This window comes from Bactrocera dorsalis, chromosome 4, assembly GCF_023373825.1.
Source record: "Bactrocera dorsalis isolate Fly_Bdor chromosome 4, ASM2337382v1, whole genome shotgun sequence".
Taxonomy (NCBI): Eukaryota; Metazoa; Arthropoda; class Insecta; order Diptera; family Tephritidae; genus Bactrocera; species Bactrocera dorsalis.
The window spans coordinates 30,600,413-30,625,634 of NC_064306.1; the positions used below are offsets into that span (position 1 = coordinate 30,600,413).

Here is a 25,222-nt window from a genome sequence, read left to right on the forward strand (position 1 = left end):
GAGTGGTCGAAAAAATCAAAAAATTAACAAAATGGCGGAACGATTTTTAGTCCGATAAAAAAAATTAGTAGGATACGATACGCAGAACGTGCAGTGTTAGGAACATTTGTCTTCAAGTAGATGCCGGCAGAGCCGATTGAACTTAGCGGCTACACTTTAGAAGCTTGTAACACAAAAAATGTTTGAAATATTAATTTAAAATTTTAGTATGGCATTTTTACAGGTTAGATTATCAAAATATACAAAAAATTAAAAATAATACTTTTTCAAAAATTTCGAATTCTCCGCACAATCACAAATATACAAAATTAATTAAAGTTAATACTATTTTACTAAAGCCTACGCTAGCTTACCACACATGCATTCTATTTACTCGCATTTCAGCTTTATTGAGGTAAAAACAATGTTTACTGTGCCTTAGCTAATGGAAAATATTCACACCTATACATATATAGTAGGTCTACTTTTATATGTTCTGAAAGTATTTATATGTACAGTAAATACTGTAAGTTTACAACAAAACAGATATTTAGTAATATCAAATATTTTTTATTCATAAAAATGTATATTATGATTATGCTATAATTTTTTATGGTATCAACTATATAAAATGTAAAAATATAATATGTGTATGCATTAAATTAAAAAAAAAAATCACTTACAATATATGAATACTTGTATCACTTTAATTATTGGAAAAATACTTTCGCGCTGCACAAATTGCAATAGAGCAAATTGTACTCCATTTGATGTGCATTAATGCGTCGTTCGGTTAAGGCCAGCGTTTGTTGCAGCTTTTCCGTTTCGCTATTTTGCATTGCTAACGCAGCTTTGGAGTTGCCTTTTGCGCCAGCGCGTGTGTTTGTCGACTTTTTTATGTCCAGCAACATTTGCTGTATCTTAAGACGCTCCGCATTGAAACGTTCACGCACCGTTGCGAACCAGTGTAAAGCATAGAACTCATCAATTTGATTTAATAACTTTAATATGTATGCTAAGCCGACAGCGAAACCATCATCGAACAGCAACGCCTCCTGACGATCCTTCTTATTGATTTTCTCTTTAACGCGCAGCATATGCTCTACATAATTGAGTGACAGAGCCGGCACAATGAGAAAGAAGTTTTTCAAATGCAGATTATGCGGATTACGAAAGAACGGTTGGAATGCTTCAACAAGTAACTGTAATATTTAATATTTGAGTGGAAAATTTAGCATAAATTCCAGGAAAAGAAATTAAGCTTACTTTAAAATAGTCTGTACTATCTGAGAAGCTTTTCACCAAATTACTAATATTCACTTCGAAATTTTCCGCCGCCTTCACGGTAACTGGGTCCAGTTCCTGCTCACTGCAAGCAGTGGCAAATTGCAAATTCTCATCGAATTTGGGTAAATAGAGGCTGGCGCTATAGTTGGCATGTATGCTACCGGAGCGCACCAGGCGTATATAACCCATAGCGTTGCCTATGTGTTATGGGCAAATATTATATGGAACATATGCATGTGGAATATGTGCATAGTTTAGAAAAAAATCGTTCAAAAAACTTACCCACATGCGTTATGACCTTTCGAAAGAGATCCATATACGTTTGCCCGTCATTGGAGAGTCCCAGCTTGCGTATATCCTTATTGAAAGCGTCGGCGCGTTCGTACGCGTATACCGGATAACTTTTTGCATGTTTCCGTTCGGCATATGCGCGTAGCTCTTTCATCAGCCGTGATTTGATTTGTTCATCGTAAAGGAATTGTGAGAAAGTATAAAATTTTTGGCGCAAAAATTGATATGTAAAATTGACGGTGGTATTTATGACACCGGTGCCGTGTGTGCGTAACGAATTGGCTACATGTCGTATGCCAATCGAATCCAAATGCTTATTGGCGCTCCTTTGTTCAACGAATATTTGCGTATTCATGTTATAAACGTACTTCGAGACGAATATATGGATTTTGCGCATTATTTCTAAAATATCAATGCCCTGAAGGAATATTGTAAACCAAAAATATTTATTAAGAAGGGAAGTTCGTCGAGTTAAAAGAAAAGAACAATAATGAAGAGTGCAATTATAATTTGTGGCACCAAAGCTATAATAGCCTTCACAGGTGGATTTTTTATAGCACAAATAAATGTTTTTAAGACAACCTGACTGGCAGCTACATATATGCTGGTCCAATCTGAACAATATATACGGAAAGAGTAGCGATCGGTGAGTTTGTATGACAGCTATATGGTACAGTGGTCCGATATCGTCGTTTCCGACAAATGTGATAAGGTGTCCTAATATCATTACCGGTAATTAAAAATATCATTAACGTTACCTGTTCCAAAGTTTGATTAGGCAAATAATCCTCTACTGGTTTTAGCATTAAACGCGTGTTAGCCAGATGACGCATCTCCTCGTAGGTCTTCCAGTCATGCAATGATATGGTGGTAAGATTATAAAACATGGCGCTTAAATAATTCTCGACGTGATCTGGAAAAAATAATAACAAATTGCAATTACAAAAAATTGCAACTGGGCAGCTATTTTAGGGTTTGAAGCTTTGGAGTCGCCGAAAACATACAAAGCAAATGTAATTGGAAATCTTTAAGAGAGATCTTAAATACATTAAATTATTTTTACATATCTGTCTTTAGTTATATAAACAAGACAAAACTTCCACTAACCTTTCAAAATCACATAATTTCCTTTCAATTTAATTGGACAGGCGTTAATCAAGTCGCGGTAGTCATCAATGCCATGCTCAAATGGACTCATTTTTTCAAGCTGTAAATTGGAATGCACTTCCAAACGCAAAAATGTTTCGATTTGTGCACACAACTTGCTCACAATTTCGCTGCGTAAATTATCATAAGTCACGCGTTCTAAACATTTAGATAATTTAAGCTCCTTCAAGTCCAATACCTCAAAAGCCTTGTCACAATCGTTGAACGCATTTAGAATATACTGTAATAGGACGGGTTACATATAATAATTCTTATTTAGTTATCAGTATATATTGAAAAAGTCTACCTGAAATGAATTAAAGTCCAACTTTCGCTCGACGACCTGCCTCAAGTACGCTGAAAGCACTGACTGATGCCAATAAATGAATGTTGTATCACAAAGCTCATGCATGTTCGATTGAAAATCGGCTAGAATTGTTATACGCGACATAAGCAATTGAAAACGCTCGCACTGATCTTGCGGTAATGTGCGATTGTTGAGATTTGTTGCATTCACCGCCAGTTTTGTGAGTAAAGTACGAGTTTTCGTTGGGGGACCCGTCATGCATTTCTCAGCGATGCGCAATGAAGCTAAAGCGTCCACGTTACGATCATGCATTTTAGCAGCCGTAATGCGTTTCTAACAAATAAACTTGTAATATTCGTATTTGGTTCAAAATTTCATTTGTTTACCTTGCACAAGTTCAGTAGGTGCAGTACTTTATACTGTAAGTATTGCAAAACACATTGCATCACCTTTGCAATGACGTCCATGTACTCCTGGAATAACTGTTGTATATTCTTTAACAATTCAATCAGTTTACAGATGCTTTGCAGTGTTATTTTGGTCATTGGTGATTGTAGTGTCACATGTGCATTTACTAAACCTTTGATCAAACAACTTATTTGCGATGCAAAACGCAAGCCAAGTAACAGTAAAGCTGACAGTTCTTTGAACTGTTGCACGGTGAGGTCGAATGGACCTATGCTTAATGCTTTGCGTATGTTTAGCGTTAAAAGCAGTACTTGCGAACAGTAGTTGCGGCAATCACGCGGTAAAGTCTGCACGCGTGTTTGTAAATAATGTTGCTGCAAACGTTTGCCATCTCCCAAAAGGCGCTCATGTGGTTTTACCAGTGAGGTGGCATGACGTCGCAGGAACGGTGTTGGCTGCCAAGCTACATTACCTATTAGTATAATACCTTGATGCTTTTGATTGAGCTCTAGGAGATGTTTCACATGTTTAGTCTCAACTTGCCCGCAGAAATCATGAAAAACTACACAGAATGCATTCAGTCGCACAAGAAGTTTATGATCACTGAACTCATTTACATCGCACTTGTTTATGGCCAACAAACACTGTTTCATATACTCATTGCATTGGTTTGTAAGTTGTCCAATGCCCTTTGAACCAATCTTATCCTTCAGCGCAAAAGTGCTATCGAGGAAACTCTGAAATGTAGAGATAACAGTAAATAAGATAATGTCAGAAACAGCAAAGTGGTTACCTGGAAGATAGTGCCTGAAAAAAGAAAATCGAATTCTTCTAAGCAATTTCTTAAACCAATCAGTTCACTGGCTGTGCAGAACTCCTTGTGTTGTCCATTTTGCGCTAATGCTTCTACGGTTTTCTTGTAAGTCTGCCAGAAACGGCAAAAATTGGAGCCAGCCAAAATTTCATTAAAAATGAGAATTTGCAAAAGCAATTCTGCAAGGCAATCAAACACATCCTAAAAAATATACTAAATGAAATGTCTAAATTTACATGGAATATCGAACTGCATATACCACAAAGCGAAACTCTAAATTTTTGTTATCTTCCAGTGCACAGTAGGCCCCACATTGGTGGAGCAAATTGTTGCCCAACACAATGCCACGCTGTAATAAGAATTGTATATCACAAACGAATTGCATAGATTCACTCATTTGAAGTAAAATTTCATTGGTTTGTCGTGCGGGATCTGGACCGCCACTGCCATCCTCATCGGCTAAGAGTGCACATAAATTTTCATCAATATATAGAAACTTGATTTGCATATGTTGTGCTCTGCGTGTTAAGGTATCCACCTCGGCGCAAAGATGAGCGAATGTGAGCAGCGTTTTGTTTAGCAAACGATCAGATTCGAGTATTCGAAGCAATAAAAGCTGTTCCTGATTAGCAGAATAGTTTACTTCCACAAGAGGTGTGGTCAAAATCTTCAGTGTGGGTGTTGCATGAGCTGATGGCACTTGTGTAGTTTTTTGCGATAGTTGTTGCAATTTCTTATCATGTATATCAAGGAATGAACCGAAATTTTTCAACTGCTCCTCAGCCGATGAAACTGTTTTGACGAAAATGAAAATTCTAAATTGTATTTTCTTATCAGTGATAATTATTACTTACTTATAGCTGCTTGATCCATTTTTCTTTATTAAAACAATTTTGTATAAATTGTTGCACCCAATTTTTCACAGAAAGCAAATGCAACAATTACAAAACGAAGATGAAATCAAAACAAAACACAAAAACTATAAAGCTGCCACTTTCCTTTCGTTTTTGCAATTTTATAATCGTAATTACATTTAAAATTAATAATTTTTTTTTTAATAATTTTGTCTATTTGTAAACATTGTTTTGCCTTTTTTTTAATAATTGTGAAGAAAAAAAGTAAATATATTTAAATAAATTAGGTATTGAAATTAAAAATAAATTTAAATCTGCAAATGCAACTCTGTGGCTATTACAACAATTTTGGTAATAGCGATTTGAAGTGAAATTGGAAGAGAAAACTTATATCCCGGATGTTTCCTGTTGAGTAAATTTTGTGTTAAATTATTGTGAAAGGAGATAACAGTAGAGTTAATTTTTATATTTAGTCGTATTACGCCCTATAAAGACAATGAAATATGCGTAATTATATTGAAATGGTGCTCATGTATAAAACGGCACTCTTGTGTGATTATAAATAGAGTGCAAACCGCGTAAATATATCGAGAGGGCGCATTTTCTATACATACAACATGCATATATGTATATTATAGCGCATTTGTGTGACATATGAATTCATATGTGCTTTTTAAGTTTACGTTTTTGCCGGTTTTGTTTAACTTTTATATTTAATTACATTAATTGCTTCGGAAAATGTTATTGAAACGTTTGTAAACGTTGTAAACTGCGAGATTATTGTAATTACAAATATTGCAGCTCCGTTAGCTCTCGGTTATAATGTGATTCTTCGCAAAGCTTGGACGAAAGCATGGAATAAGCAGCACTGAAGAACATTTAGGTAAGAATATATTACAAATTTTAGAAATTAAGCAAAAGTCAACTTTCACAACATATTTTTATTACAAAATTAAGACACCCAAGCATAATTGCATTTCCATAGTTTTCTAACACCATTGTCTTAAAATTATTCAACTCTTTTTACAATAAATTGTGCTATATTATTGACTATTCAACTAATTAAACAGATTTTTGGCTATTTGGAATTTGTAAATTTGGCATAGTGCTAAAAGGACATAAAATAACGCTATAAATTTATATATAATAAATAATTATTCTCGTACCTACTATCGTCGCACTTATTCTACATTCATATCCATTAAAATATTTTATACTCTCCTATTTGATTACAAGTCAATACAAAACGTACAAACAGCACACTCAACTCAACTTTCATCGTCACTGTGTAGTGTGCAAATCACCTGTTCCTGCCACCAATCGTGCACCTCGTAAACTGCATTCGCTTGATTATTAAACGGCAATAATTTACTACCCGCTATAATGTGACCCATAATCGCTGACGGACTACCCAATGGTCCATGCTGTTCACCATAATGATTCACCACATTTGGGGGATAATGAAATTGACTGCCATCACTGTTACCGGATGCGAAAAATCCCGACGTCCGATTCAAGTCGCGTTTAATTGCAGAACCGCTAGCAGCAGCGACTGGTGGCAAGATAGGCACTGCCGTCATTGAATTTTTCTTCTTTTGTTGACTACTAATATGTAGACGCTCCTTGTCCGTCAGCGTGCTGCGTTGTTGTGGATCGGATGTGGTAGGTGCTAAATACTTGCGACCTGTTGAGCTGCCCGTTGAATCCGAGCGAATCAATGCTTGCGCGCGTTTGGTACCACTTATGACACGTTGCACGCCATGCATCTCGCCAGTGGTGGAGACAGCCGCACTACCACTTCCGTCTTTCTCTTCGTTCTCCGTTGAACTGAAGGTGGGCGAGAAGGCATCACTAGTCGGTGGGCCCGCCGTAGTTGCGCTGCCCGGTGGTTTCTCACCGCCGCTGGTGGGAGTTTTATCCTCGGGTGTTTTGAGCAACATTAACTGCTCATTTGTGGCACGCAAACCAGCAATTAAGGAGTTTTGTTGTTTCTAATAATAGTAAACGAATATAATGTTTTTAGTTAATCTCAACATTTTATAGACATTATGGCTTACACTTGCATTTTGTGCGCGTATCTTCTTCAGGCAACCCTCCAACCAGGTGCGTATAGTCATCTTGGCGACTTCTTCCTCTACCAAATATTCGAATTCCTCACGCGCCAACAATTCCTCCAATTGCAATGCTTTACGTATATCCACCGACCGATAGGACAACATGCTGCATTTCCACAAAAAAGTATATTTTAGTACTTCTTTCCATAAATTGTTATTAAACTAAAATTAGACTTACTTAATGACGTCGTGGAAAGTCACATCTTCACCATTATGCAACTTATCCAATTCATAGCACATGTACTTGAAGAGCAAACGATCTTTTTGCGGATCGCACTCTAGTCGTCCTTTTAATAGACGTAATATGAACTTCACACGTCGCACTGGTATAACGCCACGTTGATGTATGTCCACTATGTTCCACGTGTTCTGGAAATTGCGTATGTCGGCATAAGACAGCAAAGCATCCTCTTCGTTGGAGTAGAATAATGAAAAGTTCTCCATGATAATAGCTGTAATAAGTAGAAAATAAATTATCATTTTACACTTGGTATGTTGCAATATTATATAACTTACCCACGAGCAAATTCAATACAATATACGTAATGATGACGTAGAAAGTGCAGAAGTACACCAAGCTAGCTGTGAAGTTACCTAGGAATGCATTAAAAGAAGTTGTTGATTTAAAATTTTAAGGATAAAATAGCATTATCAAGCCTATAAATGAGGTTGGATCTGATCAAGCACTAATTTCGTAGTCCGGGTCAATTTTGATCAGATGCTAAGTAAATATAAGAGACCCGCATATTTCGACAGGATTTTGCAACACAAGAAGACCTTTTTCAATAACTGATAGTTTTTAGAAAATAGTCTCAAGGGATAGATATTAACTGCCTAGGTACATATAATGACTGTCGGAGTATAAGTAGTAGTATTTTGTCAATTAAAATAACTTACCGCAATCGGTTTCCCAGTAATTATTTCCCGGCGTACAATATGGGGGCTGCACCATGCAATCATGCATAATCTTATTCCAATCTTCGCCGGTCACAATGCGAAACAGCATTGCTACTCCAGTTACAGGTGAGCCGAAATTTGCACGTCTACCAATACCCTCACCATACTTAACAGTACCGAAGAGTATGGTGCCGGCCAAGGCATAAAAGAATACCAACAAAAACATGCCAAAGATGATAAAGAAGGATTTACAAACCGACACGCCCACAGTCAACATAAGCATTTTGAGTGTAGTGTGTTTACCGGTTATGGTGAAGAAACGTAAAATCACCACCATAAAACCGAAAAAGTACGAGAGATCATTCTAGAAAATAGAAATCGTTTAAGTAAAACTATAAGCACATCTTAAAAATTAAGAGCGCCTCACCCTTAATATGGTCTGCAAGAATATCCAAACAACACCGGCCACAGTGACGAGTAAATCGTAACGATTTCGCCGCGACTGCCAGTAGCCGCGCGGTGTAAATGCTATATTTTTCATAACCACCTCAATGACGAAAACAAAATTTAAAACCGCGCTGACAACCACCAAACGTTCCGTGTGGACTTCACCTTTGATCCACTACAAGAAAGGCAAGAAAAAACGTTAACTTCGGTGCAACACCAAGGTTATAATATCCTTCACAAAAAAAGTTTTCCATACAAAAACTTGATCGGTCAGTTTGTATGAAAGCTATATAGTATATATCAATCCATGCCAAATTTCGTGAAGATATCTTGTTTTATCGTTCAGTTTGTATCAGTAAAGGCAGTTCCGAAATTAGCGCCTTTTTGGTTAGAATAAAAATGTGCACAATTTCAGATGGATCTCACAATATTTCTCAAAAGCCGACACATAGACAACAGTCGTTTCAATTGGTCAGGTGGAAGGTACACCTTTTTCACCATTTGCATGGTCACTTCTGCCGTGCTGTGGGTCCGGCACTGCGACTTCACACTGAACTGAATTTTCAATTCGACTTTAGGTTTAAACCACAGGCTCCTCGAATCTCCCCAAAGGGCTAAATCCAATGAGTAGATTGGAGCGAACCCCAAGGGCTAACTGCTCCCCGTGGTACCAGATTTAAGTCACCGGTCAGACCTTGTAGCCTTGTCTACTACCAGTAAACTCAATGACTGGAGATATTTGTCGCTTGAACTTCAAATGTCTTTTCATTAGAAGAAACCTCATTCAAAGTCTATAACATCAGTTCAAACTGAGTATTATAGCACTATTTCTGAAAAGACTATTTCTGAAATTTCGAGGCAAGCCAAAAAAAGACATTGTGCATATTAGGTTTTAGTCGCCTCTTACGACAGGCATACATTACTCGTCCCCACGACAGTCGGGTCTACGTAACTGGAATGGACCTGGTTTTTTATCAACTCGACTGAATTCTGCCACTATAACAACAGGCATACCTTACCGCGGCCAATTCTACCTATTGTCCGTTGGAGGAAAGACAGATAGACAGACGGACCTGACTAAATCGACTCAACTACTCGTCACGCTGATAATTTACATATATATATATACATATATAGATGTATACATTTTATAGACTCCCCTCCGATCTACATTTATCTGGTCTCCGCGTCGTCTAGATTATATCACAATTTCTTCTTGCACAACTTCATATTTACCGTTATGGACAGTAACATGCTGTTGATCAGCACCACCACGGCTATAATACGTTTAAAGATTATATTCTGAGTTATGTCATAGGTGAAAGCGCGAAACTTTCTGCCATCCGGACGTGGCGGTAAGTGCAGAGGCTGAGCAATCTTCAAGCGCTTCTTCAGATCACACCAACGACGTTGATCGACCGTCAACAGAGCGGTACCTTTATTCTCCGAGTAATTGGCGATCACAACACCCACAAACAAGGTCAATCCAATCATACACCCCAAGAAAATATAGATGTGTATGTAAACCGCATGGATCTGAAAATAGAAGAACATACATAAAATTATAGAATCGTTAGTATGATTACTAAGGCGCTCCTACCGGTCCAACAGCCTTGATCAGCACATCGCGTACATCCAGCCAACCCTTAAAGGAAAGCACTTCAAACAGCGTCAGCATCGCATCACCGATATTGTCAAAATTGAATCGGCGCGGATTAGCCCAGACACGTGGCACTAACATCGACGGATAAGACTCATTATTACCGGGCATCAATTTCATTTTCGTTACAAAGACACGACGCATGAATACACCCACACAATCTTCACGACGCAAAATGGTCGGATCATTACAACGCGCCAAGCGACCACCATATAACTGTACACCATAGCTGGCGAATATAAACATGAGTAGTATAAGCAATGTGGATACGAGTAAGATCTCTTTGAAGCCGCGACACAACTCATAAACGACTTTGCGCATGTGTGGCACCAGCGTGAAAATACGCAATGGGCGTACACAGCGCAAAATCATCAATAGTTGTGCGCCAGAACTAGTCGGTATCTGTTGGGGCATCCAACAGAGAAAGGATGTGGATACAACATAAATGAAGACATCCAGCACTGCAGCTACATCCTTAATATAGGCTTTCGGTGTGAAGAAGAGACCGTCGGCAAGTATTTTCAATGCCAACTCCAGACTCATAAATACTACAAAACCATATTCGGCTATTTGCAGAGTAGGATGATCCATAACGCGATAGCTTGGCGTTTCAAACATCATTGATATGCAAGAAAGTGTCGTAACGAAGATCATAACCCAATCCAAGTAGGTGACCAAACCGAGAAAATTGCTGCGAACGGGAAGGAAAAAAGTATTTAAGTTGTTGCGCACAAGAAAGTTAACTACGGGTACTCAAATGACTTACTGCATGCTTTTATACTGCACTTTGCGTTCCTTGCCCGTAAGTGGATCCTTAAGGCGCGCATCGTAACGTCCGTGCACGATCTTCTGACAGATCTTACGAAAGCGACTCTCACGCGGCACCAGAAAAAGTGGCGTATCAAAGAACGGATGATTCTCACGCAAGTCCTCTTCGCGTTGATTGCGCCTCATTTCGGCTTGTTGTCGCTTCGCTTGCAGCAGTTTTATGTCGAGATCATGCGGACGAGCGCGTCCCGAATTAGCACGCGGCGCCGCCGCAATATCACCATTCTCCATGAGATGTTCATAAGTTTGTTTCAATTTAATCGAACCGGAACGTACGCTACGACGTATGGAACGTGAACCAAATCTGGTGTAACGGAGAGAAATTGAAGAAAACCAATACAAGATTAATGCATACGCGCAATGATTGTTAGGAACCTACTTTTTTTGATCTACACGCCATGGTTTCGAATGTGTTATGGTGCCTTGAGACTTTAAACCCCCTTTGCCGCCTACGACAGGCAGCATAGCGGAGTCTCCAAGCATTAAACGCTGATTATTCGAATCACTGGAAAGTCGACTTGAGTAAGTCAATTTTGAATAAAATTACACATATATGAGAATTTTGAGCACACATTGCATGCGGGACAGTCTGTGTGGAAACATTTTGATAGGGACATGATAATTTGCGCCTTCTAAATATATACATACATACATATCTATGGATAACGATATCTACAAATTATTATTATTGGCATTCCCTTTGAGATCAAATTGTTTCGACCGTAGTTTCCCGGCTTGAAAATTTCGCAGCCAATTTAATGTACAAAAGCATAAATGCTTTACATAATATTTCGCTTACTTGATAATATGCGTGATGGCCAATTTGCGTAAACTGCTGCCGGCCGAACGCACCTTGGGCGTCTTGTTCATGATGCGCACAGGCTTTTGCTTACGAAATACCACATTCGATTCCCAACACTCCGACATGGGACGCTTACAATTTTCCACGATGGAGGGATCATCGGTTTCCAACTCGATTACGAAATGTTTCATGAACGATTCACGTACTTTGGGTAATGTGAAATCATTCGGTATCCGATGCAGTATGGTCATTTGTGGTGAGTCGGGAAACTTCTCGAAAATACGCAAACGAAATGGCAACGTTTCTTTAATTTCAGCGCTCTGTTCACGGAATTTCAGTTGTTTCAATTTTTTGATATCTTCATCCAATTCCAAATTATCCAAAATGACCGCCACGAACAAGCTGAGCACGATCAATGTGACGAACAAATGGTAGAGTATGAAATAGACTGCCACTAAGGGTGTAAGTGTTTTACTCGTGCGTATCATCGTTTCGTCCATAACTTCAACCCAGGCCTCTTGCGTGAGAATCTGGAACATAGACATAAAAGCTTCCGGAAATGATTCAAATTTCGTAAAATCACAGAGAAAGCAAAAAAGTTGCATAGAAATGCTGGAGCTAATGATAAGCAAACACATGGTGAATATGATCAGTGAGCCGAGTTTCTTGCCCGGACCGAAAATCTTATAAACGAAACCCTCAAGCATGGGCGAGGCTTTAATTAAGCGTACAACGCGCAGGACCTGCAAAATGAGATACGAAAAAATAAAATTTAAAATGTGAAAAGAGACAGAACCTGCAGACTGTAGACAAAATACCCTTTCATTACGATCGCTTAACTTACCTGAAAGTAAGTGAAACCCGACAAATAAAATATTGGCACAATGTGTATGGTGGTTCCGACGGCCAAGAGCAATTCGAATTTATGTATGGAATGCTTGTAGTAGCCACGCCAACCCAAACAATAAATCTTGAAGAGCGTTTCCAAGTCCAAGAAAAATGTGAAAGCCATTTCGATACAATAATATTTCTCATAGAAAACATTACGCGGGCGACCATCATGCTTAAACGTCATTGTGGCCATAACAATGCCATTAGCCAAGATCACGGTCATCACCAGCATGCGAAAGTATGGTGAACGTAAGATCGCGTGACAGGTTTCAGGCGCCAAACCGCCATGTTTATTATCATCTATGGTCACCAAACGCCAACCAGAATCATTGCCGCTGAGTATCTGCGATGCAGCGGTCTTTTGTATGTGACCGCGAGCGCCCCACATCTGTTGGAACTGCACGCGAATCTCGTTGAATGTTTCCGTAATGACAGCAATGAAGACATTCTTCACCAGCCAAGCGAGGAAAAATATCATTGTGCTAAAAAAATAATATTTGTGTAGTTTGAAATTACATGCTTTTGAATACCAACCTGAAGTAGAAAGCAGCACGCCAAGCGGGTAGAGAATCGATCGCGCGATACATTATAAAGACCCAACCTTCTTGTGAAGCCGCTTGGTAAACAGTGAAAATGCTAGTAGCAAAGTCCTCGAAACCGTTGAAGCCAATCACATAGCTGCTGAGAAAATCCATTTTCATGCAAATCATTCCGGGTGAGCACTGATATCCAGAGTCCGGATCCATCGAGCAGAACGTATCGGGTATGGCAAGCGAATTTATAGTTAACTTGCTGAAATTCGAAAGATTAGATTTCGCTACTATAAGCCATGATATGGAAGACATTTAAAAAAATAACTCATTTGTAGACTCATGCGAATATTACTAAAAGTCGGCTTGGTTTATGGCTATGTTCTTTTGTGTACTTTTGCCTTGTCTTTTATGTACATTCTTTCATAATTATTCTCTAATTATTTCCTGATTTACGATCCTAAAAAAAGAAAATTTGACTACTATTTGCTTTCATTTTGTCAGTTGCTCTTTGGCAGGGCTGTATATAGGAAAGCGAGATGGAATTATCTTGCCACTTTCTGCTCATATGTCGAAGTGAAATCCATTAACTAGAATTAATCCTACGATGAAAAGTAATCTTTCATTCCGATTCTTAGCTAATAAATTCGTTTTGGTCTTTCTTAGCTACCCAATAGAAGGTTAGAGCTACTTGATTTTGATGGATAAGTTTGTATGAGAACAATGAGTAATTCCTATACGAGGGCTTCTATATATATTTCTGGCCTAATAATGAAAATAGGAATATTTATCAACGAAAATGGTTTTATTGTTTTTCAAAATATTCTCCATCAAGATTTATACACTTTTGCATGTGCTCAAACCAATTTTCGAAGCGTTCTGAGTGATGTTATGCTAAAAAATGTCAAACTTTTCAATGAAAATGTCAAATTGCACCTGGTAACACTTAGTGTTGCCTAGGCCAAAAATATATATAGCAGCCTACGTAGTAGTCCGATATCGCTAGCGATTTTGTTAAGTAAGTAGCTTTTTAGAGAAATAAGGACGTGTACGATATTTCAAATCAATATCTCAAAAAATGATGAACTATTTCGCGTATATGCAGACAGATGGATATGTCTAAGTCGACTCAAATTGTCAGGCTTATAATTTACAACTTGTGCGTGATACAAACTTCATGGCTACCTTAGGGTTTGATGACAACACGTCGATGAACTATACTTGTTGTATTTGTATTATACTCTTCAAATATTTTAATCTATTCCCTTCACGTCGACGGTTCTATTTCTATACTTTCATTTAAACTTAGTGCTCAGCGAGTACTTACGGTCTTCCCATGTCGTCGGTCTCGGAGTTATTCATGACGCAATGGTTTTTCAGCTCTCCAAAGAATTGTACACCCAGTAAACCGTAAAGTGACATAAAAAATAGGAAGAACAATGTCACGTTGTAGATCTGTTGGCTCGACCGTCTGTAAAACACCAAAGTAATTAATATGAAAAAATTTCTTAAAAATTATAATAATTTCTACACACTTAAATATTTGATTAATGCGGCTTTTTGGCATCGAGAATTTCAGGAAGACTCGTAGGAAGCGTATCATAATTAGTGGGCGTGGTGCTCGCACAATTGAGATGTAAGAATATCTAAGTAAAAAATATTAATAAAGCGTAGTAAGTGTGGAACGATTGCAATGGAACTGTTTCGGAAATTGTATAACATGTTCATTACAATTCCTTGATTTTATTCAATTTGAAAAATAATTTCCGAAACATTTCTTATATGTATAGTATATAGTAAATGTACACATAAGGCTCAGGCTAACTACTTGTAGTTACGAGGCGTAATTTCAACTTACTTGGGCACAAATTCTAAAACTTCGAATATTTGTAATATAATCGATATCCAGAGGAAAAATACCATTGACGCATCGAATTGACACCAATGATCCTTTAGATATGGTACTTCACCCTATAGCAATTCATTTGTATGTAAAGTATATGGGGGGAAAAACGTATGATTAGTAAAGGCCACATTTTGTACGATTTGGTAATACCTGCTTCGAAATGACACTCATGCATACATGCATTAATACACACATATTTACTATATATACAATTTTTTATGTAATCGTTGCAAACTCGATTCATATGACGCTTACGCAAAATGGAATAGGACAATTATTACATACAAACATATGTTTTGGAAGAGACGACATCAATAACGGTAACAAACTTGAGCAAATCGATCTGATCATTAGATATAAGGTATGTCAGGACATTAACAGCTGTTTAATCATTGAAACACTCTGAAATTCTATCTAAATGGATTATACTTCGATAAATATTTACATCAATAATCGGTTTCTTATCTTCAATATGGCAATATTTGGTTAATACGGAACAATGTTTATGTTTATTTCTGTCACTTAATTAAGGCTTAAGTGCCGATAACTCTGTTTTTAACTACTAATAACGGGCTTTTTAATAGAGACGCTACAAAACAAACATTTTGTCCCGCTCTTTTCACATTTTTCTTTAGATAGGTTTGCCATTTCATCATGGAAAGTCGTACGATCCAACAACGAGTCGAAATTATTAAAATTTACTACCGAAATTCGGAGTCAGTAGCCTCAACTTTAAGAGCGCTACGTTCAATTTATGGTCGTTATAATCGTCCTGTCAGATCAGCAATTGAGCGTCTAGTGGAAAAATTTTAATCCACAGGCAAAGTACAAGATGTTTCCGTCAGTGAGCTAAAGAAGAGTCCGTAGTGTCGAGAATATTGCTGCCGCTTGCGCATCAATTGAGAAAGACCCAAATCAGTCTCTCACACGTCATTCTCAAGCATTGGGCACCGCAGTGACGTCCTTGTGGCGAATTCCAAGACAAGATCTTGGCCTACATCCTTACAAGATCAAATTGACGCAAGACCTGAAGCCGCTTGTCCACCAGAATCGTCGTGTAGGGGCTGTCGTGGATTGGGCTGACCAACAACTTGAAAATGATCCGGATTTTCATCGAAAAAACATCTTCAGTAATGAGGCTCATTTCTGGCTGTATGGCTTCGTCAATAAGCAAATAATGCGTTAGTGATCAGGCAGCAATCCACACGTACTCCATGAGTCACCATAGCATTCCGAAAAAATTACGGTTTGGTGCGGTGTTTTTGATCAAAACCAGCCCGTTACTGTGAATGCGAATCATTGCTGCTAAATGATAAACGAATATTTTTGGCCCGACTTGGATGATATGGACTTGGATAATATGTAGTTCCAACAGGACGCCGCCACAAACCACATAACGAATGTCCCAATCGATTTATTGAAAACCGAGTTTGGTGAACGTGTTATCTTACGAAATGACCCAGCCAATTGGCCTCCTCGGTCGTGCGATTCGACGCCGTTAAACTATTTTCTGTGCGGCTACGTCAAATTTATGGTCTATGCCAACAAGCCATCGATGATTGATAAACTTCATACGAATATGGAGCGTGAAATTGCAGTAGTATTTGCGATTTATACTTGAAAACCGTCGAAAATTGGGTTCAGGGTCTGGACTTCTGCATGTCTGCCCATGGTGGCCATGCAAAAGAAACTGAGTTCCATACTTAATGGCATCGAATGTTCTTTCGCAGGAATAATTTCATTGAAATCCGAAAACTTTTTTTTTGTCTTATTTAAACTTTTGTAGCGCTCTTATTGACAAACCTGTTCCGTGTGTTTTTAAATAAGTAGACAGTTTATTTACTCGCGCAGTTTATACGGAACAGCCCGGGGTTTAACTTGATCAGATTATAAGACTTAAAAAATTATTATTATATTGGTTTTAAATTGAATCAAAGCAATTATCGAAAGATTAGTATTTAGTATTTCATTTTTTTTTTCATTTTTCAAAAAACGTTTAAATTATCACTTTATAACAACTCTAGGCAAGAGTTGAAAAACAGAGATAATTTAACATACTCTAGGTCCATCCATACCTTATCTTATACTATGCCTTCCGATGGATTCGTTCAAGCTCGCTTAACATTTAGTTATTGTTGTGTTCAATAATTGATCTTCTACCCAACCATAATACTTACATGCAATACACCGCGGATATGCATTTTGGCAATCATTTCGGCGGTGAATAGCAGCGTGACCGCGGTGTCCGATGCGAATGTTATATACTGTAATGGGGGATGCCGCTCGAAAGTTTTCGGCGTATTCAATGAGACTGAGGCCAAGGATACTAAGGCGCATAAACGCATTAGTCGCCTTACCCACAGCTTATTCACCCATTCAATATCGGCACTTTCGTTAAGCGACTCCTCGGGACCATAATCGGCCAAAAACGGTTCGCCCCCCTTGAGGCTTTGCTTGCGGCCGAGCATCTTATTACCAATGCCCGTTGCTAGGCCCAGCCCAATAGGGGGGACGCCAGTTATGGCTGCGCTGCTTGGGCCCATCGTACTACTGATGCCGCCACAGATGCCCATACCAACACCACCGCCAATCGCACCGCCGCCAACGCCACCAATACCGCCCATGACACCAGCACCAATGCCCGCACCGCTGCCGCTACCACTAGCGCCAAGACCACCGCCGCCAGCACTACTATTGCCAGCCGTATTCGAAGACACATTTTGACTGTGCACACCCAATTGACCGCCGGCTATGCCGGTACCACCACTTGTTGATGTGCCCAACATTGGACCCATTGGAGGTAGTAGTGCCGGACCACTACTGGCGCTGCCGCTGCCCGAATTCACTACTGAAGGACTATTAACGCTGCTGGTTCCATCAAAGCCATGTCCACTTTGTGCTGATGCCGATAGTGATGCGCCAGCCTTGCGTGATATGCGCGATAAGCTGCCCGAACTATGGCCTTGACTATAACTGCCGCCGGTATTGAAGGTGAAATGGCTGTGACCCGACGTATGGTGATGGTGATGTAATGATGAGCGAAATTGCTGCTGTTGTTGATGTGGATGTGAATGCTGTTGCTGTTGCTGCTGTAGACTGTGCCCGCTGGAGGAGCTGGTGCTAGCTGGTGGAGTGGTAATTGTGCCGCCGCCACTCGTACCAGCACCGACACCACCGCCAACACCGGTGGTAGTGGCCGATATGGAGCTAGTGTCGCTACGGTTACTTGCAGCTCCTAAGCGACGCGTATGCAATCGGTCAATCATTCAAGCATGCAGATTGAACGCATTCTACGCGGCCGAACGCCAAGTTAACACAGTTAATAAACGAACTCCTTGTGATTTTGTGATCCAAAAAACTAAGATGAGTGAAAGGAAGAAAGCTGAAATAAAAACAGTTAAATGTTGCAGTGTTTATTTATTATTTTTATATATAGGAACAAAAAACTTTGTTAGGGGTTTGATAAAGCAACTCCGTTACCAAAGTTGACAGCCATGAACCCATTTCGATAAGCTGAGAGATTTTCAAAAAATATTTTTATATCAAAATCGGGGATAACGAGATTTTAAATTGTTTTTTTCGTTTAGATTTAAAAGTAATCAAACTCTTTTAAACCAATTTAATTTAAGACGATATTTGAAGTCACGATTCACTAGGTATTAACTAGTATTACTCAATATTAATAATTGGAGAATTATTCATTAGTAATCTCTGAGATATGCAACCTTTACTGAATGCTTGTCCCGTATTTCCACAACAGCCGGTTCCCCGATACCAGAATTTTTACAGGTTTTATTTGGCCAAGAGTTGTTATATCAGCGATCAAACCATGTTTGGATCAGTAGGTAGGTAGGTAAATTTTTTCTCTTTGATCATGTTGTTGCTTAATCCAAATACTATGCTGTCTAAATATGTATATTAAATAAATATAACTTATGTACTTGTTATGCTTCTCGGTAAGCGGTTACAGTTGTAGGATTATATTCCTATCCTTCCGTCCTCGCCGCGCATCCTGGAAACGTGAGTAACCCTTGTGCAAGATGAGATAGCCAACCCTTGTAGAGTCTGGGGTCACTGCTAAAAGAGAGGGAGCATCAGCGGAGCCTTCGACATACTTGTATTCGGTCTAAGGGTCCGCTAAAGTCTAAGTAATTGCAGCGTCTGTTTACGAGATGTACAGCTGGGAGTGAGCGTCTGTCTTAAAATAAGCGGCTTGCTATGTAAATGTGTTTAAAGCTTTATACTACTCATCTAGCGAGGTTGTGGCTCAAGCTCCTTAAGTCGAAGAACAGCTGGTACGATGAGGACTGTCGTATCGAAGTAGAGAGAAAACAGCCAGCCTACCTCGTAATGTTGCGATCGACTACAATGCGAGCGGAGGATAGATACCGAGAGTTGAAGAGGGAAGGGAGACGCATATGCACACAAATAAGAAAGAAGCCGAAAAGCGTGAGTGTGAAGAGCTTGAGAAGCTGGCAGACAGGGGTAATGCTCAAAAATTCTACAAAAATATGCAGCGATTAACGAAAGGTTTCAAGATCGGAGCATACTCGTGTAAAACCCTCCGAGTGGATCTAGTAACCGATGCCCAGAGTATACCAAAATTATGGAGGGAACACTTCTCCAGTCTGCCGAACGATAGTGAAAGTGTAACATCTGATCTGTGTAACTAGAGATCAGTGAAAGGAGGATCGACACACACCACCACTTCGTTGATTTAAAGCCGCCTTCGACAACACGAAAAAGAACTGCCTCTATGCCGCTATTTCTGAACTTGGTATTCCCGCAAAGCTCATACGACTGTGTAAGCTAACATTGAGCACCACCCTAAGTTCCGTCAGGATCGAGAAGGACTTTCCCGGGCGAGGTTTTAGAAAAGCAGACTCCATAACGTGTGTTTTTTCAACCTATTGCTGGAGAAAATAATACGAGCTGCAGAGCTAAATAGAGAATGTACAATCTTCTATAAAGTGTACAGTTGCTGGCGTACTCCGATGATAGTGAAATCATTGGCCTCGACACCGTACCTTTAGTTCTACTTTTTTCAGACAGGATAAGGATGCGAAGCTTATGGGTCTGGTTGTGAACGAGGACAAGACAAAATATCTCCTATCATTAAATCTCAATGGCAGTGCTGGCTAGGTGATGTTGTCCGGTTGGAAAAGAACACTCCAGATTTTAAGATTTTCGATTCAGTATTCGCCGGAGGAAGCAGAAGAAGAGAAAGATCTCCACTCCATTAGAAAGATCAGATGGAGAAGGACCTGGCGAATTGGCGTCAAATAGCGAGAAGCAGAAACGACTGACGCGCTGTTGTTAACTCGACTATAACTGCGTAAGCGGTCTCTACGTCAGTAAATAAGAAGAAGAAGGTAGTCAATTATACTTAATTATTTATAAATAAACAACTTGTTAGCACCAATGACCTTGTGTTGGCTGAAATACACTGCTTGCGGTGAAATGTCTTATCAATACTCTCTTCCAATCAAACAACCAGAAAAACAGCTTTCAGAGAACTGTTTACTTCTCCCTTAGCGCAAAGACGTATTTAAAATTCGCCTACCACTGTATCTCTATGTTTTTGCTCCAACTATTATACTAATACGTGAGTATACTTTTCTCTGCGAAAAATCAATACATCCACGGTAGGATTTATAACTTTTTCAAAGTCACTTTTCTGCATTAAAAATGTGTTTAACTACTTCAATTTATACTTTTGCGTAATTATTATTAACTTTCAAATAAATTTCAACCATTTTTCTTTAATTTCAACACACTTTCTAACCAATCAGACACAATTCAATCCTTACACGCCCTGAAGTATGCTATGCCTTTTGCGAAAACTGTGTATAAAATTGAAATTGATGTGCAGGAAATCGAAAATAAACACGTTTAATGCACTTTGAACTGAACTTTCTTTACACTTTACCTAAAATTTACACCAACATTTGACAAAAATAATTTTGCAAAATATTTGCGTGGCCAAATTTTCACTTTCTGGCCAAAATGTCAGTTTCGTTGGTTGACAAAATCAATACTGATAGCCGCGTTACAAGCGAATGAGAACCTAACCGACGCATTCGCATCTTTGTGCTGACATAGACTTTGCATATGTATAACGGTATAGAGATAACGGCATATTTGTCTGTTCTGACCAAAAGTAATACGTTAACATATACATACATATGTATGTAGGTGCAAAATAAAGTGATTTTTTCATTCATGCTCGTAAATTTGCTTATTGTCATTGAAGTTTTTGCGGCAAATTAGGTCAAGGCACACACATGCGCATACCGTGGGTGGAAATATAACGGCTTGCTATTGTTTATTTACTTTTGAAAAATTGTACACAAAAAACAGCTGATCGCTGTTGACATATAAAGCCGGTCGCCGGTCACCGGGCTGTTGCAGCAAAGCAAATCAATACGAAACTTGAGCGGTATACAACTACAAGTTTTGTATACGAGTATAACATAGATATAGAGGTGTATTGCATCAGTCATGTACACAAAATTAATCGCATGCCGAGTTGTTTAGGCACCATTTGAGACATATTTGTGTATGTATGTATATACAACTGAATGAGTAGATATTATCACATAAAGCATTGTTCACTTAAAATCTGTACGCACTATAGGGACCGCTGCTCCGTTTTTTTAAAAATTCTCTGAGTAAAATCAGTTGATCTGAGTACATGGTTAAAATACAGTTATGTATAGGAATTTTCAATGCCCTTGCTTATCAGTTGGCTTTTAAATGTGAAATAGAGTACGCTAATCGAAAATTAATAGTGAACGAATTTATAGCAAATCCGACATGGTCAGGTTCAAAAATTGGAAAAAAATTAAAATTGTCCAAAACAACAGTTTGTAGTGTAATTAAACGGTACAAAAATACTTTGAGCATAGAAAGAGCTAAAAAAATGTGTGCAAAAAGAGGAGCGCGGGATTTAGAATTAGTAAGGAATATACTAACCTCAATTAAAAAAAATCCCGGGCTATCTGACAGTGATCGCGCCAAAAAATTTGGGACAAGTATAAGTACCGCCAGGCGAATACGTTTAAATGCTGGGCTAAATACATACCGTGCAATTAAGTACCCAAACAGATCTGACAAACAGAATATTTTGGCAAAAACGCGTACGACTTCTGTACAATCAGATTTTGACGAAGTTCAAAGGCTGTTTTGTAATGGATGACGAAACTTATGTCACACTCGATTGCAATCAACTTCCTGGACAAAAGTTTTATGTTGCAAACAAGCGGGGGAATGTGGAAGCAAAATATAAATATAAAAAAATTGATAAATACGGTCAAAAAGTTATGATTTGGCAAGCAATATGCTCCTGTGGCCTTAAAAGTCGTACTTTCGTAACGTCGACCACAATGAAATCGGATATTTATATAAAAGAGTGTCTTGAGAAAAGATTACTGCCGTTTATGCGAAATCACAGAACTTCTGTAAAATTTTGGCCAGATTTGGCGAGCATACATTATTCTTCCACTGCCATGAAGTGGTATCAAAATAACAAGGTGGAAGTAATACCAAAAATCTTTAATCCGCCTAATTGTCCACAGCTTCGCCCAATAGAAAAATATTGGGCGATAGTAAAAAACAATTTGAGGAGAAGTGGTCGGGTAATAAAAAAATATGACTCAATGTTGTCTTTATGGAATAAACATGCAGCTAAAGTAACAAGAAAAACTGTTCGAAAGTTAATGTCCTCTATTAAAAAACATGCTCGCAACTTCCTACATAACAAAGTTGAATAATTATATCTTGTATTAAAATTAAAAGCTTAATAAATTCTCTTCTTTAACGTATTAAAATTTTTAGTTTCCGTTGTTTATCTTTTTAGTTATAAAAATATTTTCGCGTACAGATTTTAAGTGAACAATGCTTTACATGTGTAAATAGTAATTTAATTTCTAACGTCAAATTTAAACGAGATTGCACCGATGACGAGATTGCGCTATTGATTACCGACTGATTTCAGTTACGTATACAATATTTTCTTAATTTTTTTACTGAAAAATTAAATACTTTTTTGTCTTTTATATTGTATGAAATTTTTTTAAGAAAATTACAAAAAATAATGAAAATATTCTATTAGAAAATTTCACAGTTTTTGAATGGGAACAGATTGGAAAATAATGAAATAATGAAAATATTCTAATAAAGAATATTCTCAAGACTAACTTGTTACATGGTTCTTAATTCTATTTATACTAACTAGTTTTTGTTTGTTATACTATTTTTACCATATTTTTACTTTTACTTTTACTTTAGTAATCTATATGGGTGTTAATTTTCTGGAAGTTACAACGCTTTTTCTTTTTGACTCACTTTGTTTTCAGTGCCTTTTTTAGAATTATGGTCTGTGTTATACCATCATTTAATAATTTTTTAATATTTTCTTGGTGATGAATTAACTTTCCATTGTTTCAAGATTTGTTAACTTTTGGAGGATTCGCCGTTGTCCGCTGTTTCAGGGTCTATTGCGAATCTTGATGTAAGCACTTTCCTCTATTTTAGGACTTATAAATTTTGCCTTATTCCACTTTTTCAGGAACTTTTGCAGGAAACGGCGTTGTCCGCTATTCCAGGGTCTGTTTTGAGTTTGGCTGAATTCGCCGCGGTCCGTTTTTTCAGAATCAGATGTTGATTCATTTATAGAAGTATTGCCCGCTCTCAGTGCTTGATTTGAGGGTAAACTTTGCAAGACTTATAAAAAACTAGAGGACCCACGCTTCACATAGATAATACTACTACTACCAGCTATATGATTTCTATTAGTTGAATTATAACTATTAGTTAATGAGATATAGGATTTTTGTGAAGCAACCTGTGTTAGTTTACAAAAAAATGGATCATAAAGCATTTCGTGTGTTAATAAAGCATTGCTTTTTTGGGGAAAATGCTGTTGATTGCTGCGCAATTGATTCCTACATAAATTTTGAACAAATGCTTATGATTTAAAATATAATCATGACTGACATTTTTGTATTGAATATTCTACATTAAGTTTATCCTTAATTTCCTAATCAACGGCTCATATGAATTATACATACATATATATTATTTAACTACAAATCTCACAAGTTTACAGAAAGAATTACAGAAATATACTAAGAGGTGTGTCATTTTGACAAACTACATTCGATGTATGGAAATTGATTTATTTTGCATGGCCAGCACGCGCACGCTTGCAGGAGTCCAGACGTTGAACCCAATTTTCGACGTCAAGCATAAATTGGGTGATATTGCTGCTATTTCACGTTCGATATTTGTACAATTTTCATCAATCGTCGCTGGCTTGTTGGCATATACCATAGACTTGATGTACCCCTCAGAAAATAGTCTAACGGTGTCAAAACGCACGACCGTGGTGGCCAATTGGCTGGATCATTTCATGATGATGATTTTTTGATGAAAGTATGGATTATTTTTAAATTGTTGCTCAGCCCAATTTACGAACATGCGACAATTCTGGAGGTCACGCGGCTTCAGTTCTTGCTCCAAATTGATCTTGTAAGGATGTAGGTCAAGATCTTTTCGCAAAGTTCGCCACAACGACGTCAAATTAGATGCCCAACGCTTGAGAACGACGTGGGAGAGACTGATTTGTGTCTTCCTCAATTGATCGACATAGACATGGCGTCAAAACATGTTCCCAAAATTCTGCAGCAAAGCTGATATACATACATATTTACATATGCATATTTGCAAAATTTTGTTTAACACACAATATATTCTCTTCGACACATAATACAAGTACACATATTCTAAGCAAATGACGACATTTTTCGCGAACAATCGCTCTAGAAATATAGTAATATACATAAATATGTACTTATGTATGTCATGTACAAAAATAGCAATTTTGAGGTGATGACAACATGGAAGTACGTGAGGAAGTGCATGATTATACTATTATGTAAAAACCTCTAAAATAGACACATAAATTTCACATTTAATATTTTAATATTTGCTTCTTACATTTGTTATTTGTTGTTCATTCATATTATTGATTGTTAAACCACAAGTAATAACCGTTAATT

At 38.0% G+C, this 25,222-nt stretch overlaps 2 protein-coding genes across 4 annotated transcripts; both read right to left on the reverse strand.

Annotated features, from left to right (window-relative positions):
* Positions 1-264: 264 nt before the first annotated feature.
* LOC105224230 (WASH complex subunit 4) lies at positions 265-5,217 on the reverse strand. Its single transcript, XM_011202249.4, has 10 exons — positions 5,087-5,217; positions 4,492-5,024; positions 4,212-4,433; positions 3,397-4,155; positions 3,011-3,343; positions 2,665-2,944; positions 2,316-2,470; positions 1,549-1,975; positions 1,246-1,463; positions 265-1,181 (listed from the first exon to the last, which is right to left on the reverse strand). Exons 1-10 carry the CDS (start codon positions 5,103-5,105, stop codon positions 690-692), a joined length of 3,438 nt encoding a protein of 1,145 aa, XP_011200551.2. The 5' UTR covers positions 5,106-5,217; the 3' UTR covers positions 265-689.
* Positions 5,218-6,007: 790 nt separating this feature from the next.
* On the reverse strand, positions 6,008-21,246 carry LOC105224231 (sodium leak channel NALCN). Of its 3 annotated transcripts, none has more exons than XM_011202253.4 (18): positions 21,091-21,246; positions 17,339-18,543; positions 15,114-15,226; positions 14,791-14,901; positions 14,583-14,726; positions 13,260-13,517; positions 12,679-13,207; positions 11,832-12,577; positions 11,412-11,537; positions 10,971-11,336; positions 10,145-10,895; positions 9,781-10,080; positions 8,525-8,719; positions 8,098-8,461; positions 7,717-7,794; positions 7,379-7,652; positions 7,144-7,306; positions 6,008-7,077 (listed from the first exon to the last, which is right to left on the reverse strand). In XM_011202253.4, exons 2-18 carry the CDS (start codon positions 18,425-18,427, stop codon positions 6,355-6,357), a joined length of 6,330 nt encoding a protein of 2,109 aa, XP_011200555.2. In that variant the 5' UTR covers positions 18,428-18,543; positions 21,091-21,246; the 3' UTR covers positions 6,008-6,354. The 3 variants fall into 3 exon arrangements, with proteins under 3 accessions (XP_011200555.2, XP_011200552.2, XP_011200556.2); XM_011202250.4 differs by having other exon boundaries at positions 11,412-11,549; XM_011202254.4 differs by lacking the exon at positions 11,412-11,537.
* Positions 21,247-25,222: the final 3,976 nt, after the last annotated feature.

Bases quoted from the DNA above. Each gene is read 5' to 3' on its own strand.
- LOC105224230 (XM_011202249.4), bottom strand. The intron at 4,156-4,211 runs GTAACCACTTTG...TCTACATTTCAG, and splicing joins TTTCAGGCACTATCTTCCAG to AGTTTCCTCGATAGCACTTT. The intron at 3,344-3,396 runs GTAAACAAATGA...TTTATTTGTTAG, and splicing joins ACCTACTGAACTTGTGCAAG to AAACGCATTACGGCTGCTAA.
- LOC105224231 (XM_011202250.4), bottom strand. From the start codon at position 18,427: ATGATTGACCGATTGCATACGCGTCGCTTAGGAGCTGCAAGTAACCGT. The intron at 13,518-14,582 runs GTAAGTACTCGC...TTCGAATTTCAG, and splicing joins ACCGACGACATGGGAAGACC to CAAGTTAACTATAAATTCGC. The intron at 10,081-10,144 runs GTAGGAGCGCCT...TTCTATTTTCAG, and splicing joins TGATCAAGGCTGTTGGACCG to ATCCATGCGGTTTACATACA.